Consider the following 17,476-nt stretch of genomic DNA (forward strand, 5'->3'; position numbering starts at 1 on the left):
TTTCGTTCCGCCCTGCCTGTTTATTTACGCGACTGCTGTTACATTGTCCGACTGGATCTGCACAGGATGATCTTGAAGAAGATGTACCGCTTGTTGAAGGCCGTTGTAAATGGCTCTCAATTCCAGCACGTTTATGTGAAGGCAGGCTTCCTGAATTGACCATTTTCCCTGGAAGCTTTCTTCCTGAGTGACAGCTCCCCAGCCTCGGAGACTTGCCTCCGTGGTTACCAAAAGCCAGTCCTGAATCCCGAACCTGCGTCCTTCTAGTAGGTGAGAACTGTGTAGCCACCACAGGAGCGAAATCCTGGCTTTTGACGACAGGATTATCTTCCGGTGCCTGTGTAGGTGGAATCCCTACCACTTGTCCAACAGGTCCCACTGGAATACCCTGGCATGGAACCCGCCAAACTGTATGGCCTCGTAGGCCGCCACCATCTTCCCCAACAACCGAATGCACCGATGGATCGACACACTCGATGGTTTCAATATCTGTTTTACCATTTTCTGGATTTCCAGAGCCTTTTCCACAGGAAGAAATACTCTCTGAACTTCTGTGTCCAGAATCATCCCAAGAAAAGACAATCTTGTCGTTGGTTCCAACTGTGACTTTGGATAATTTATGATCCAACCGTGTTGTTGGAGTATTGACAGGGAGAGTGTGATGTTTTGTAACAACTGCTCCCTGGATCTCGCCTTTATCAGGAGATCGTCTAGATAAGGAATTATATTGACTCCTTTTTGACGCAGGAGAACCATCATCTCCGCCATTACCTTGGTGAATACCCTTGGCGCCGTGGAGAGACCGAAAGGTAACGTCTGGAATTGGTAATGGCAATCCTGAACCGCGAATCTCAGATAAGCCTGGTGAGGAGGATAAATGGGAACATGCAGGTAAGCATCTTTTATGTCTACCGACACCATGTAGTCCCCCTCCTCTAGACTGGAAATCACTGCCCTCAGCGATTCCATTTTGAATTTGAATCGTTTCAAGTAGAGATTCAGATTTTTCAGGTTTAGGATCGGTCTGACCGAGCCGTCCGGCTTCGGAACTACAAAAAAGGCTTGAATAAAACCCCTCCCCTTGTTGTGACAAAGGTACCAGGACTATGACCTGATCCTGACATAATTTTTGGATTGCCGCTGTTACTGCTTCCCTTTCTGGAAGAGAAGCTGGCAAGGTTGATTTGAAAAATCGGCATGGGGTAATGTCTTGAAACTCCAGCTTGTACCCCTGGGACACTATTTGCAACACCCAGGGATCCAGGTCAAAAACATCCAGGGATCCAGGTCAGACAGAATCCAACCTTGGCTGAACAGTTTGAGACGTGCCCCCACCTGAGCGGCCTCTCGCAAAGGAGCCCCAGCGTCAAGCTTAAGATTTGGCAGAAGTAGGAGTAGACTGGGAACCTGAAGCTGCTGTGGACTTCTTTCCCTTTCCCCTACCCGCAAAGAAGGGAGAACCTCTCGCTTTTTTTGTATTTATTGGGCCGAAAGGACTGCATGTGCGGGTGATATGTCTTTTTTGCCAGTGCAGGCGCAGAGGGCAAAAATGTTGACTTGCCTGCGGTAGCCGCCGAGACTAACGCATCCAGTCCATCGCCAAATAAGGCCTCACCTTTACATGGGAGAGCCTCCATATTTCTTTTGGAATCTGCATCCGCGTTTCACTGGCGAATCCACAACGCCCGCCGAGCCGATACTGCCATGGTAGTGGCTTGTGAACTCAAGAACTTCTAGCATGTATGCGGCAGCGTCTTTGATATTCCCTAACTTAAGGAGTATCACATCTTTATCAATCGTGTCAATTTCTGATGACACTCTTTCTGACTATTTTTCAGTAGCACGACTCACCAACGCGCAAGCAATTGTGGGCTTGAGCAGCGTACCATTGGCAACTTAAATGGATTTCAATGTAGTTTCCATCTTTCGGTCTGCCGGTTCTTTTAGTGAAGCCATGCCAGGTGCAGGGAGAATTACCTTCTTTGTCAACCTGGACAGTTCACTATAGTGTAAAAGACTTAATAGAGAACACGAATGGCGCCAAAAGGCAACAAGCAGCAACCCCTTTGCACCAGTGGTAATCCCTTATACCAATATGAAACAGTGAACAAAATAGAGTAAGTGCAATAGGGTGCGCTAAATGCGAAGACTGGTGAACAGATCTGCTCGACCTGTTGTATGTGATATTAAAAGTTGATACTTCCCTTGATATCACCTATATGCATATACTGTCTGTCAAAATGCTCTTCCCTCAGAGGGAAGAGCATTTTGACAGACAGTATATGCATATAGGTGATATCAAGGGAAGTATCAACTTTTAATATCACATACAACAGGTCGAGCAGATCTGTTCACCAGTCTTCGCATTTAGCGCACCCTATTGCACTTACTCTATTTTGGACAGTTCACTGTCTAACACAGGGGGTGACTCCCATTTTTTCTTGTCCTCCACCGGGAAAGGATAAGCTATCTGAATTCTCTTGGGAATACGAAATTTCTTTTCGGGATTCACCCACAACCCTTCAAAGAGTGTATTACGCTCGTGGGAAGGAGAGAAAGTGACCTTAGATTTCTTTTCTTTGTAGAAATAAGCCTTCTCCTGAGGTACAGGAGTGGCTTCCGTGACTTCCAGAACTTCCCTTATAGCCACAATCATATATATTGTATATTTTTGCCAATTTATGATCTATTTCCCTGGAGTCACTATCGTCGACACTAGAATCAGTGTCCGTGTCGGTATCAGTATTCACAATATTTGCAAATGGTCTCTTATGTGACCCAGAGGGGTCGCCTCCGGATGGAAGAAGAGAGCCCTGAAAAATCATATCCTCCACAGATTTTCTCCAGCACTCAGCATGAGATTCAGACTTATCTAATCTCCTATTGATATGATGCATACTATCACGTATTTCTTTCACCCATTGCAGGCTCTTGGTGTGCCGGCAGCGTCACCACATTACACTTCTGTGTCCTTAAAATGGTTTCCTCCGGGGAGGAACTCCCTGCCTCTGACATGTCTTACACACGTGTACAACACACACACACAGACACACTGGGACTTATTAGGGGACAGACCCACAGTAAAATCTGTCAGAGGGACACAGTTTAGGAGCAGCCAGTTCACAACCCCAGCGCCAGTATGTAATGCCTGTGAACACAGAATGCCCACTGACATGCAGCTCTTTTTACACAGTAAAACACACTTGTAAAGCACCAAATCCGCTTGTGCCCCCCCCCTGTTTTGCACCCTGATACTTGTAGTCAGAAGTGAAGGAGGACCAGCGATTTCTCTGCAGCCTGAGGAGAGAGAACATGGCACTGAGCAGTGTGCTGGCTGCCTGAGGAAGAAGCTCCGCCCTTTTTACCTCAGAAACTTTTCATAATATTTATACTGGCGGGGGTAGGGCTGTGCCTGGGCATCTTATGCCCCTTTTTGCCAGTTTATAGAGGTGTTTTTGCTGCTTAGGGCGCCCCCCCGCGCCCTGCACCCTGCAGTGCCTGTGTGTGTGGGCAGCAATGGCGCGCTGTGCTCCCGCCAGCCGCGCTGTACCTCAGCCGTCACTTTTCTTGATAGAAGATCTGTCTTTTTCTACTCACCTGTCTTCTGGCTCTGTGAGGGAGGTGACGGCGTGCTGTGAGAGTGAGCATCTAGGCATGGCTAGCGTTCAGTTCCCTTCAGGAGCTAATGGTGTCCTGTCAGCCAGAAGCAGAGCCATGAAACTCTTCAGGAAGTTGGTTCCTACTTCTGCCCCCTCAGTCCCACGAAGCAGGGAGACTGTTGTCAGAAGTTCTCCCTGAAAATAACAAACCTAACAAAAGTCTATTCAGAGAAACTCAGTAGAGCTCCTCAGAGTGCATCCAGTCTGCCAGGGCACATTTCTAAAACTGAGGTCTGGAGGAGGGGCATAGAGGGAGGAGCCAGTTCACACCCATTGAAAAGACTTAAGAGTGCCCATGGCTCCTGCAGAACCGTCTATATCCCATGGTCATGAAGTGGACCCCAGCATCCTCTAGGACGTATGAGAAATAATATAATAGTCATTGTAACATATGAAATTAAACCCTAAACAATTTCATGATAAATAAAAAAAGCACACATTTAACTATATAGAAATGTAAATGTATATGTGACACAGCAACTCCATACCTGTAGGACCATTAGGCATACACAAAGTCCCACCTAAAAAACAAAGAATGTGTAGTTCAACACATCTCAGCAACTTAGCATCTAAACAGGAGGATGGCAATGAAAAAAGGTGAGACAAAAAGTAAAAAAGAAAAACCATCAGTTTGTTGACCATTCGCGTGAAGGAGAAGGAGTACGAGCTGTACTGGGAAGTTTGATGGGTATGTTCCATTTCCGCAAGAAGTTTTACCCCAGTTTCCAGGCTGTCGGTAACACAGGACGAACCGGCATGGCTAACAATTAACTTGTCCGGAAATCCTCACCGATATTGAATTTCCTGAGATCGAAGAGCTGAAGTGATTGGGGCCAAGAGTCTATGTTTAGATATAGTGGGGTATATTTACTAATATTCGTGTTTGAGTCGGTTTGTGTAGTGTTTAAACTCGTTTTGTATCAGGTGCATTTTCATGCAACTTTTTGAAACTATGGCCCTCATTCCGAGTTGTTCGCTCGCAAGCGGATTTTAGCAGATTTGCTCATGCTAAGCCGCCGCCTACTGGGAGTGAATCTTAGCATCTTAAAATTGCGAACGATGTATTCGCAATATTGCGATTACACACCTCGTAGCAGTTTCTGAGTAGCTCCAGACTTACTCGGCATCTGCGATCATTTCAGTGCTTGTCGTTCCTGGTTTGACGTCACAAACACACCCAGCGTTCGCCCAGACACTCCTCCGTTTCTCCGGCCATTCCTGCGTTTTTTCCGGAAACGGTAGCGTTTTTTCCCACACGCCCATAAAACGGCCTGTTTCCGCCCAGTAACACCCATTTCCTGTCAATCACATTACGATCGCCAGAACGATGAAAAAGCCGTGAGTAAAATTCCTAACTGCATAGCAAATTTACTTGGCGCAGTCGCAGTGCGGACATTGCGCATGCGCATTAAGCGGAAAATCGCTGCGATGCGAAGATTTTTACCGAGCGAACAACTCGGAATGAGGGCCTATATACGCAAAGTTACGAAGCAGTCGACTTTATGGTTTTCGTGTTTTCCGATGTCGATGCCAGTCGATTTTTTTTTTTTTTTTTTTTTTTTGGACCATTCTCGGGCGTCATTGTCATTTGCGTACGTCTTTTGGTTGTTTTTTCCGGTATTATTTCTAAGTTAAACGCGGCAGGGTTTTTTTAAGACATCGGCCGCATTTTCACTTTTAGTTTCGTTTTTCATCCCCGTTCATGATTGGTTGTGTTTCAGATGTAGGAATGTCTGTGCGCAACCATATAAATACGCCCTAAACCGTCCGCACCTCGTGGGTTTAGTTAGTGGTGAGGAGGAGGGAGGTTGTGCTGTGGAGGTAGGTGAATTTGTGGTTTGGTGAGGAGTGTTGGTAGCGATTTCTGAGTGTGGTATTGTGTTTGAAAGTCGTCTTGTCATTCTTGTAGTCTTGTTTTTTGTGGTTTTGTCTCATTTTTTTGTCCAAGTTATTTTTCTTTATAGTCCCTTGTCAGTGTTTGTGTATGGGTGTGTGTGTGTGAGTTGTGTAGTGGTAGTGGAGGAGTGTGTTGTTTGTCTATTTTTTTTTTCTGTGTTAAGTGTTTAGACACACAATTATGTGTGACTCAGAGGTGGGTGAGGTGGAGGGTGTGAGTGTGGGGGAGGAGGTCGGTCAGGTGGAGGAGGTGGGTGAGGTTGCTGCAGCAGCCTCAAGTGATAGTGACAGACAGCTACGCAGCCACGCACCACTACTAAGACTGGGCGGAATGTAAAGTTTAGTTTTGCTGAAAATGTTGCATTGGTGCGTGAGCTGATGAAGTCTCAGCGGCAGCTATTTGGGCCTGAGTCCGCCAAGGTGCCAACACGGAGGAAGACGGTGTTGTGGGCGAAAGTTGTTGCTGCTGTCAATAGTGGGGGGGGGGGGGTCAAGCGGATGGAGGACACGTGCCGCAAACGGTACTATGACATAAAGCGACGTGTCAAAATGGCCAGGGAGGCGAAGTCGGCTCGAAAAACCGGTGGTGGCCAGCCCTATATTGCAAGATATCTGGAGTATGAGGAACCCATGCGGAGTGTAATACCTCCTGAAGTAGTCTCTGCAACCCATGTCCGGGATTCAGATAAGCCCAGGAAGAATGGTGAGCATGTGTATTTGCATTAACATTCTATTACCTTTTTTTTTTTTTTTTTTAAATGTGTGTCATGTTACGTTGCATATTACTCACATCTTCAAGTGTGTGTCAGCAAATACATTGTTTTGGGTAATGTTTTATACAAAAGCCAATGTGGTTTTTTTGTTTCCGGTCCTTATGTTTTTCATAAAAATAAAGCAAGCATTTCTTAAAGAATACATGTTTATAAGCATAATGGGTGGATGTATCAACAATAGCATGAATACATGAGTGTTTTTTTTTTTTTTTTTTACAGTGTTTGAAAAAAGCAGTGCTACTCGTCCTCCAGTAACTCCCAGCACATCTGATGATGATGATGATGATGACGCTGCGGAAGCAGGTAAAGTGTCCATTTTAGTATAGGGTATGTTTGTAAAGGAATGGCCATAACAAAATTTCACTTTCATTAATAGGTCCATCAAAAGAAGTCTGGAGCAGCAGAAGTGGGACTTCTGTAAGACATCACCACAAAAAACCTGTGGCAGCAAAGAAAGCAAGGTCTGATGTCCAGGGCCAACCACAGCAGGCTACCCCGCCACGAAGATTATCGACAGTATGTTCGGTCCCCCCACTCCAAATTTTGGACACACCTCCAAGACGTCATCCACAGTCCCCTCATCTTGATTGTGAGTATCAAACTGAAATAAATGTAAACAATTTTAGATCGTAATCAAACTTTTTCTTAACCGCATTAAGTCAAAACACATCAAAAACGTATATACTTACCGAAGTAAGTAAAACATGAAATGGAATCCAAGCAAAATGGCCTTGTCCACATCCAGTAAAGATATGTATATCCACTTGAGCCTTACAGTAGCACATTGTGTGTAAGATGCTGCAACAGAAACTCATGTTTAATGTTTGCAAATAGTAAGGTTGTTTATCAAATTTTCACGTGTGTTTGAGCTCACATTGCCAAATACATATAAAAACATTACTATGTTTGTTTTAGAAAAGCTATAATGTAACACATTATGGATTACAATGTGTTTTTATGGTGGAGTATGTCTGAACTACAATAAAACGAAAGTGTTTGCTTTCACAATTAAGTAACCAGACACATTTGCCACAAACAGGCATATGTATGTATTTAAGTTATGAGTTATGATGTTGCTAGGCAGAATATCTGAAAGCAACAGTGAATGACATGTGTTCCATGTGTAGTGATTTGTTTTCATTTATCAAACATATGGATAGCTAACGGCCAATTTTTCGACATTTCAGCTTCTAGTCCTGGTAACAGCATCCCTCCGCAACAGCAGCAACACAGTGACATGGAGGAGACAATCATCTTAGAAATGCAGCCATTAAGCCAAGGAATCAGCCCCCCAGCACCTGTGAGTACACCACCACAGCAAAGCACACCACCACCACAACACAGCCCAACAACACCAGTAACACAAGGCCCTGATCAGGTGTTTTGGACCATTTGGGCTAGACAGCAGGCCACTAATGAAGATTGCCTGCGTAGGCAGACACAAAGGTTTGCAAGCCTACCATGTCACCTCAGAAGAATAACCAGAAATATGAGTAGACAAAATGAACAAACGACCAGAATTGGCAGTACCATGGAACTCATGCGTACATACATTACACAGGTCATGGGCAACTTACAGCGCATAATGGAAGAACAGCACAGACAACAGCAAAGTTATATGAACATTTTTCAAAACAATCAAAAGATTCATGAAAGTTTATTCCGAATTGTAGACAATCAAAATGCTGCTACACGGGAACTCAATGCCACCCTCGCTAACATGAATGAAACACTCAGATCCATGCACCAACAGCAAACAAGCAGCAGTTATGGTACGACTACTCCAAATATCACGCCAGTCTCATCACCACGAAGACGCTCCACCAGAGCATGACAACATGACAGTGCTAAAGGCAAAGGGCAGGACAAGCAGGCACCCAAAAAAATTAACACAAAACAAACAAATTTTACATTTCTGAGAAGTAATTCAAAATAGTTAGTAAGTGTATGTTTGGCAAAATATATATAACACTTAGCTCCTTGACAATTTATACAACATCATTCATTATAAGTGGTACAAACAACAGCATAAAATTTGTATGCACATTTATTCTTTACCATCTTTGTTTTCTTTTGGAGGAGGGAAATTTTGTTGGAGCTGCACATACATGTTAGCAGGAAGTCAGAGCCGGCCCTAACCAATATGATGCCCTAGGCGAGATTTTGTCTGGTGCCCCCTAGCACCACCACTAGTTCCGCCTCTGACCCTACACCCCTTTCCCAGCACCATCACCCCCCAACCATAGCAGTCCTTATTTTGTTTTCCTACCCCCTGTAATTTAAATAAGAACAGTGTGCACATTCGGCGCACAGCCCAAAAAGGTATGTGTTTTTGCTGGCAAGTGCATGGCCACACAATGGTACCCCCAATTCAAATTATGCCTCACAGTAGTGCAACTTTATTCACAATTTATCATGCGATAGTGTCCCTTATTCACATTACATCACACAATAGTACCACTTTACCTTATATACGTTACTCCTCACAGTAGTGCCCCTCATTCACATAACATCATACTAAATTGCTCCTTATTCACATTACACCACACCATATTGCTCTTTATTCTCATTACACCACACCATATTGCTCCTTATTCACATTACACCACACCATATTGCTCTTTATTCACATTAGACCACACAGTAGTGCCCTTTCTATACGTTACGCCACACAGTAGAGCACCTTATACACATAATGCCACACATTGGTAATGCATTTATACACAATACCCCACAGTAATGCCCCTTACACATATGACATCCATTATTAATGTCCTTATAAACATAATGCACCTTACACATTATGCCAACCTTTATTAATGCCCTTATACACATAATTTCCCTTACACGTATGCCGCACATTGTTAATGCCCTTATACACATAATGACACTCATAATGTCCCTTACACATATGCCGCACATTATTAGTGCCCTTCTACACATTATGACACACATAGTGCCCCTTACACATATGTTACACATTATTAATGTCCTTATACACATAATGACACATATAATCCTGGCGTGAGTCAACTGGCTGCTTTGCTAATGTCGGGTGCCTATTTTTTATGAAAATGTATCTTATTTGCATTGCTATGTGGCTAGGATGCACAAGCAGCTTCTGCTGATTAAAATGATATGTGGCATGCCTATATACTGTGTGCGACTGTGGCTGTATCTGCATACGAAATGCTACACACAGAATATAGGCATGCCGCATATCATTTTGATCAGCAGAAGCTGATTGTGCCCCTAGGCATACCAGATGCCCTAGGCAATTGCCTAGTTTGCCTATACCTAGGGCCGACTCTGCAGGAAGTAACCAGACCACTTGATTTTTTTCTAATCATTACTCTTTCTAGATTCCAATCATTCTCCTATCCTGCAGCCAATCCACATTACAATGTGATTGTTAACTATTTTACCTTCTCTACACAACATTACAAGAATAACACAATTGAGTTGCGTAAAAAGCTTTTAATATGTTGTCATTGAATTGAGATAATTCATTGCCAAAATGAATGTCATTATTGTTGGGCCATGTTTGTGTGTGTTAAAAATGAGTAATAATGTTATTACACATGATGCAGAAATGAAAAAAAAAATTTAAAACCAAAAAATACATAATGTGTATAATAATGTATATATGTGGCAAACTGTGTATTTACTTACAAATCAGCAAGTTTACTGCAGCAAACATTACGAAATAAATTATTTTGGATGAGAGTAAGTTTGTGTCCCTTAAATATGATGGAGCATCACACATAGGGACACATGTATTCCTCAAGGCTAACATATTATATGTTGAGGACTGTTTATTTAGAACACAGGTTCTCAAACTCGGCCCTCAGGACCCCACACAGTGCATGTTTTGCAGGTCTCCTCACAGAATCACAAGTGACATAATTAGCTCCACCTGTAAACCTTTTAAAATGTGTATGTGAGTAATTCATACACCTGTGCTTCTACTGGGTTACCTGCAAAACATGCACTGTGTGGGGTCCTGAGGGCCGAGTTTGAGAACCTGTGCATTAGGACGTTACACACAATCATAAAGTAAAATACTAAATAAATTACTATGTGGATTATGTGTGCTTGTAATAAATGATCAGTGCAAGTTTAAGAACACTTATCCAGATTTAATGCATGGCACTCATAATCTGTTGCTTTGATTTTTCAAATAAACACAATACACATGCGACATTAGTTTTGCATAAAGCGAGGGTATGTTTGTATGTCTCAAGGAGACAGACACATTCTGAGTAATGGTTTTTACAATAAAAATGGGCCAACATCTATGATTACACAACAAATGAAATTAGCAAACCAAACTTACCTTAGAAATAGCGAGTGATGAGCTTTTGCCTAACCTGCCTCCCTACATCTGTACTCCAAGTATCACCAGATGTCTCTAATTCCTCTGCTTGCTGGCTGCTTTCTTCATCCTCCTCCTCCTCATGTGGCAGATGTTGTTGCAAACACATGTTATGAAGAAAGCAGCAGCAGAACACAATTTGAGTCACCTTCGAGGGACTATACAACAAAAGGCCACCAGACTTATCCAGACACCGAAACCTAGATCTCAGCACACCAAAACATCTTTCTATCACATTCCGCGTGGACTTATGTGCATGATTGTAATTGTGTTCAGCAGGGGTATCCGGTCGGGACAATGGAGTTAGAAGCCAAGAGAAACAGCCATATCCTCCATCACCTAAAAGACAGATATAGTAACGTGATTCATGTTAAGATACAGCAACACATAAGTAACACACTGTGGGGCAGATATATTAACCTGTAGAAGGCATAAGGAAGTGATAAACCAGTGATATGTGCAAGGTAATAAAGGCAGCGGACAATCTGTTTCTAAATGTTCATTTACATATTGGAGCTGATTGGCTGGTGCCTTTATCACCTTGCACATATCACTTCCTTATGCCTTCTACAGGCTAATACATCTGCCCCTGTATTTGGACAAAGTATACGCATGCCTACACATATCAAATTACATACCCAGCAGCCATTCATCTGGCATTTGTCCGTCCTCAAACTTATCAAAGAGGGATGACTGACTGAGGATGAAGGAGTCATGGCAGCCCCCAGGGTAACCAGCAACAACACTCATTATTTTGAGATTTGCATCACAAACCACCTGCACATTTGTGGAGTTTTCTTGATGGCGATTAGTATATATGTGCTGCCTGCCCCTAGGTGGTCTCAGCTGAATGTGTGTGCAATCTATGGCTCCAAGCACATTGGGCATGCCAGCCAGCTCATAGAAATCTACCCTGACGGCATGCCACTGAGACTCCTGGGTAGGGAAGCAGATTGAGGCATCGATGTGGGGCTGCAAAACAGCCAACACCTGTGTGTATATTTGAAAGAACAATAAACATGAGATTTTAAGACAGAACTGTCCACCGAGAAATTAAAAAAAAAAAAAAAAAAAGAAGAGGTAGTTAGGTATACATCACCTGTGTTAATATTCTCGAAAATGAGGGCTGTGAGATTCCTATGACATCCCCAGACACCGCCTGAAAGCTACCAGTAGCCATAAAGTGCAACACAGCCAGGAGTTTGTGCAGGCCTGAGACAGAGCGAGAGCGTGCTGTCTCAGGGTCTAGGCCCAGTTTGACAAGGTCATAAGGACGGAAAATGTTATTACGATTTAGACGGAACATCTGTATGACCATATCATCGGACAATGCGTTCAAGTTTAAACGCCCCCTAAAAAAACGAGGCCTGCGCAGCCTCCGCGGAACCTGTACAACCAACTGACCATGTTCAGTTTGTTGGCCCTGGTTACTTACAGGCTGATGTCTGAGTCTGAGGAATCCCACAGCACACAAAATATCACTGGTCCACAGTCCTGCTGCCATTTCTGAGTGTAGGTGGATTGAATTGGGACTAACATCCTTTTATAGGCATCCGTATTCAGGTGTGATTGATTTTTGAGTTGCAACACATGTAAACACGCCTGAAAAAAGCAGGTCAATTTTTTGCCGCTTTTTTTAACGATTCGCAAAAAAATACGACCGCATTTGAGCACTCAGAGACTAACACCCAAATACGAATGAATAGTGAATTCCCGTATTGTATGAAATAACCGCCGCGTTTGACCGATGGTCTATTCATTCGTATTTCTGAACTTTGCAAATCAAACCATTACGAATAGTCCAAACACTGCCGAGATTGGTGCTTAGTGAATTTCCGGATTGGGACTTAGAAAAAAAAACACAAAATCGGCCAAACTCGAATTTTTAGTAAATATAGGCCAGTGTGTGCAGATAAATCTGGAAACAGTTGTAAGCCACCCAGGACATCGGAGTCTCCCGCTGACAGTGCGGCTTGGAGAATATGCTCTTTAGTTGGAAAAAAATGCTCAAGTAGAAGAGAATCTCTTGGTAGGAACCCAGAAACTGGTTGAGGTGTAGGGAGAAGGTGTATTCGGTCAATCAGGAGATCTTTATCTTCAGAATAAGGAAGTAATTTCCGAAAAAGAGACGTTCCGTGATCTAATTCTGAAATAGAAATGGAATCCGGAATGCCACAAATTTTAATGTTATTCCTATGGGAATGATCCTCCATATGTAAACATGGATCCCCTTTAGTTGCTTGGACTGGGGTTTTTTTTTTTTTTTTCTCTAACGTCCTAGAGGATGCTGGGGACCATATTAGTACCATGGGGTATAGACGGGTCCACTAGGAGCCATGGGCACTTTAAGACTTTTATAGGGTGGGTTGGCTACTCCCTCTATGCCCCTCCCACCAGACTCAGTTTAGAAAATGTGCCCGGAGGAGCCGGTCACAGCTAAGGGAGTTCCTAGAGCTTCTTTGGTTTTATTTTATTTTTTAAGAGTAATAGGCACAGGGAGGCTGCTGGCAACAGCCTCTCTACTTCGTGGGACTTGGCGGGGGGGGGAGTAGTGTCCAACTCTCAGAGATTAACGGCCACTATCTCCACTGACAGGACACTGAGCTCCTGAGGGTGTTGATCGGTAGCCCCGAAGGCGACCGCTCACTCCCGCAGCATGCTGCCGCCCCCTAACAGAGCCAGAAGATCGCGGTGGTGAGTGTGTCACTGGTGACCCAACAAGCGGGGAGCCGGTGTGTATTGCGGCAACAGGGTGGGAGCGCAGTACTGACACTGCGCTCCGGAGGCTCAGTGGTACACAGGTGCGGCGCTGTGAGAGGCGCCCTGGGCAAGCGCTATACCCTACAAAACTGGTCACTCAGGCTATCAGGGACATATGTACTACTGCTAGCGCCATTACCTCAGGCCAGTATAAACATCCATAGTGCGGGAAGATGTGCCATGTTTGGGGGCGGAGCTTCTCCTCAGAGCGGACCCAGCAGCTCCCCAGCGCCATTTTCTCCATGCACATCCACACCGGAACAGAAACACACATGTACACAGAACCGTACAAAAAAAAAATCAAAATAACAGTAACACAAGTGGACCTTGCACCAGGTCCAAAGAACACCCAGCCCCCTGGAACCACAGGGCCAATCAGGTATATAACCACACCGCCAGAAGAGAGCAGCACAGGGTGGGTGTCCAGCGTCCCCTATGGACTCAGAATAAGAGATTTATTGGTAAGTACCACAATCCTGTTTTCTCTATCATCCATAGGGGACGCTGGAGTTCAAGACCAAGGGGACGTCCCAGAGCTTCCCAAACGGGCGGGAGAGCGCTGAGAATTCTGGAAAACTGCACAGTCAAGCCATGACTCAAGGCCACAACCAAGAGAAATGTGGGACGTGACAAAAGGATGTTGGGCAACCTAAGATGCAGTATGACCCAGAGGCTACCAATACAGAGACCCACCAAGACAACTGTGATACATATATCGCATGAGATACATATAGTGTACGAACAGCCCCGTCAGCGAACCAGATAGCGTTTCAAGTCTGGCCAGGTAGTTATCAAAACCAAGGTAGGGCCATCCTGGTTACGCAAAAAATAAATCCACAGTCGGGCCCTGAAAGACATAGAGATTGCAGAGGCTAGCCAGACAGATTGCAACTCTGTAATATCAATCGAGATCCGAAGGACTAAGGCGGAATATTGAAGGCCAGCAATGCCCTGAGCAAACAGCTGAATATCCAGTAAGATGCACCATAGATAAGCTCTAGCAACAAACAAGTCTTTACCTTAAAGAAATGCATTCAGAGACCTGCTGTGCACCTCAGGCATCATATGCCATCTGATAGGATAGGAATGTATGCGGCCACAGATACGGCAGCGTATGTTGCGTAAAAGGAGAGATCCAACGTGTTGAGCCACCAGAGATCCCCACATTCCATCACCATACCTTGAACAGACAATCTGTCAAATGTAGTTGCCAGATCAAAGCCCGAATGTAGAGGCAACATACAAGGGTCGCCCGCTAGAAGGACCAGCAGATCTGGAGAACGAGACCTGCAAGGCTAGACAAAAAGCTAACTGGCAAACCCACGGAGCAGACCAGGTCTCCCTTGTTGTCGCCCCCACTAGAGCAGATTTTTTAAAAATGACCGTAGAAGGTTTTGTATAGAAAACCTCCTCCCACGTAAGGTAAGCTTTGTCCGCTGCAAGGACTGTGGTCGATAAGAAGTCCTGTGGATAAAAGGCCGAAGGTGGTATAGCACAATATGTGGACACTTTACTGTTATGTATGCTACAGTAGAAGAGGAGAGCATAATCCGTGTATTCGTACTCCTAAGAGTATGCAACAGTAGGGGAGTAGTCTGACCGGACTTAAGTAACCCACTCTCAAAGGGAGAAGTGAAGAGACCCAACGCCGTTCAAGTGTCCCGGGGTCCAGGACATCGATGGGCAGTGCAGAATTCTAAGGGAACACCTGCACAAGTCCGGAGAGATAAATCGGGTTGTACAACCAGAAACCTGGGAAAAATCCGCAACTGAGGACCTTTGACTGCTTGTAGGGGAGAAAACAAAAAACAGTCCCTATGAAAAGGAGACCCCATAGGTAAACGGAAAAGGCTCTACGGGAAGTTCTATTGAAGGCCTACCAACACTCCCGGAAGTAGAGAACACTGACTGAGCCAAGGACCCAGTAAGAGAAACCCTTACTCTCAAGTAGAGTCTCTAAGTACTGAGACTTGAGGGAAGCATCCCTCATATATAATGGTGTGTAAACAGAAGCAATAAACAAATCTCTCTCCAGAATATGCCTAGTTAAAAAAATTTGATAAATAAAATAAGAATAAAATATATATCTCTGGAGCTCCAGAGGAAGTGACCGGCTCTACTGGGCACATTTCTAAAACTGGTCTGGGGAGGGGTATAGAGGGGGAGGAGGCAGTCACACACATTAAAAATTTAAAGTGCTGGCTCGCCTGATCATCCCATCTATACCCTATAGTATTGAACTCCAGCGTCCCCTATGGATGATAGAGAAAAGCAATTGACAAACAGATGCGTTAATACCAATGTTCAAATATCAGTGACGTGCGGTGTGGTGAGGCAGAGCCTTTCCTGTCATACTAACGTTTGTGCCCGAGTTTTGACTGTATAAAGTATATGAAAAATACAAGGAATTTGTTTGAAATATCTTCTTTGCATTATTCAAATAATTTTTATAGCTTAAACTCTTGAGTAAAAAGTCCATGGCAGGTGAGGCACCTATCTTTTCCGCACATCTCTGAACAAAACTCAGCAAATTTCCTGGAGTTTATACTACTGCACCTGTGTATGATAGCCAGATGTACCCTTTAGCTCATATATTGCATGTAAATCTGGCTCTGGTTCTAGTCAGTGCCTCCTGAGCTATTTAGCTTACCGCACGTCCCTGCAGGAATATACACAGTTGAGTCACATTGTTATGACCACCTCCTACATTTGACGTCGGCAGCGCACAGCCCATGAAGACATCACGCATTGTGTGCTGGCTTGGTGGGTATGTAAGGTGTGTGATAGGCCGTCTGCACACTTATCATTCATTGCTGTCATGGGTAAAAGGGGCAATTTATCAGAGTTGCAAAAAGGGATGATTATCGGCTTTCAGGCCAAGGGTGGCAGTATTTCTGAAACAGCGCAGTTTGTGAACGGTTTGCGTGGTGAAGGTATGTCGTGACTTGACAAATGGCTCCATTGTGAATAACCAACGTGGAAACTGAGGAGCACCACGTGCCATCGATGTGAGAGGTGAACATCGGCTATGAAGGTGTCTACCTCATAACAAAATTGCCATCATAAATGCAATCCAATATCCATTTTCATCACCACGAAAGGTGTTGACCAGTTATGTTCATCCGCATAGTCATGATCTCCCCTGCCATATCAGAGTATGCATGGGAAGAGTGGATGGAGGCTGGTAAGTAGGTTGAGTTTGAAGAGCAGCAGATCTCCCAGCTAATTTAGGGGTAGATAAATATTTGTCCATAAAATTTTAAAATTCCCACAGGTATAAATGACGATATAGCAGTATACAATGAAGGTTGTCATGATTATGAAATAAAGCAAGAGGTTACACACAAAAAAAAAAAAAACTACAGTAACTACATTAGTGAGGTACTAAAAAAAACCTATGCACTAATGACATCAAATATGTAGTATCCTTTTATGCAATCAGTAGCAAGTCACAGCGGCTACTAAAATGGCTCACAAATAGAACTAGAATGAACAAATAGAAGAAGTACCCTAAAGTAAGAGATATCAAATGAATAATATAACAATTACATTGAGAGTTCTTGAAATGGGCACTAGATGGCAGGGCAGATAAATTAACAGTGGCGTGAATGCTTTGAAACTGTAAGAAGAGAAAAAGAAAAACGTATGTACAATTTATATATTCATTCTTTACACAGTGTAGAAAGAGAGTAATGATATCACTGGCACAGTGGATAAAGTGATGAGGTTGTCGTGTGATGGCACACAATTAAAACTTAACTTTATATCTTTACATTAATAGATTTTTCGACAAACCAGCTAAATAATTTTAAAACATAAACACATATGACTTGTCTGAAAGATATGTGAATTAAAACAGAGTCTCACTGTGTATTTATATATGCTTTTTTCTTAATTGAACTATACTGTATGTTTACATTGTTTCTATATGTTAAATGACAGTGTAAATGTCCCTCTTAATGAGACCACAATGTAGGTTGTAATTGTAGTCATATACTATAATTTATTTGAAT

At 43.6% G+C, this 17,476-nt stretch overlaps 1 protein-coding gene across 2 annotated transcripts; it reads left to right on the plus strand.

The window, feature by feature from the left end:
• Positions 1-4,000: 4,000 nt before the first annotated feature.
• Positions 4,001-16,976, plus strand: LOC134909784 (uncharacterized). 2 transcript variants are annotated; one of them, XM_063917046.1, is made up of 5 exons: positions 4,001-6,258; positions 6,548-6,631; positions 6,705-6,917; positions 7,516-7,628; positions 13,962-16,976. In XM_063917046.1, exons 1-5 carry the CDS (start codon positions 5,934-5,936, stop codon positions 14,091-14,093), a joined length of 867 nt encoding a protein of 288 aa, XP_063773116.1. In that variant the 5' UTR covers positions 4,001-5,933; the 3' UTR covers positions 14,094-16,976. The 2 variants fall into 2 exon arrangements, with proteins under 2 accessions (XP_063773116.1, XP_063773115.1); XM_063917045.1 differs by lacking the exon at positions 13,962-16,976 and having other exon boundaries at positions 4,004-6,258; positions 7,516-10,049.
• Positions 16,977-17,476: the final 500 nt, after the last annotated feature.

Source organism: Pseudophryne corroboree, chromosome 4 (genome assembly GCF_028390025.1).
Source record: "Pseudophryne corroboree isolate aPseCor3 chromosome 4, aPseCor3.hap2, whole genome shotgun sequence".
In the NCBI taxonomy this organism is placed as follows: Eukaryota; Metazoa; Chordata; class Amphibia; order Anura; family Myobatrachidae; genus Pseudophryne; species Pseudophryne corroboree.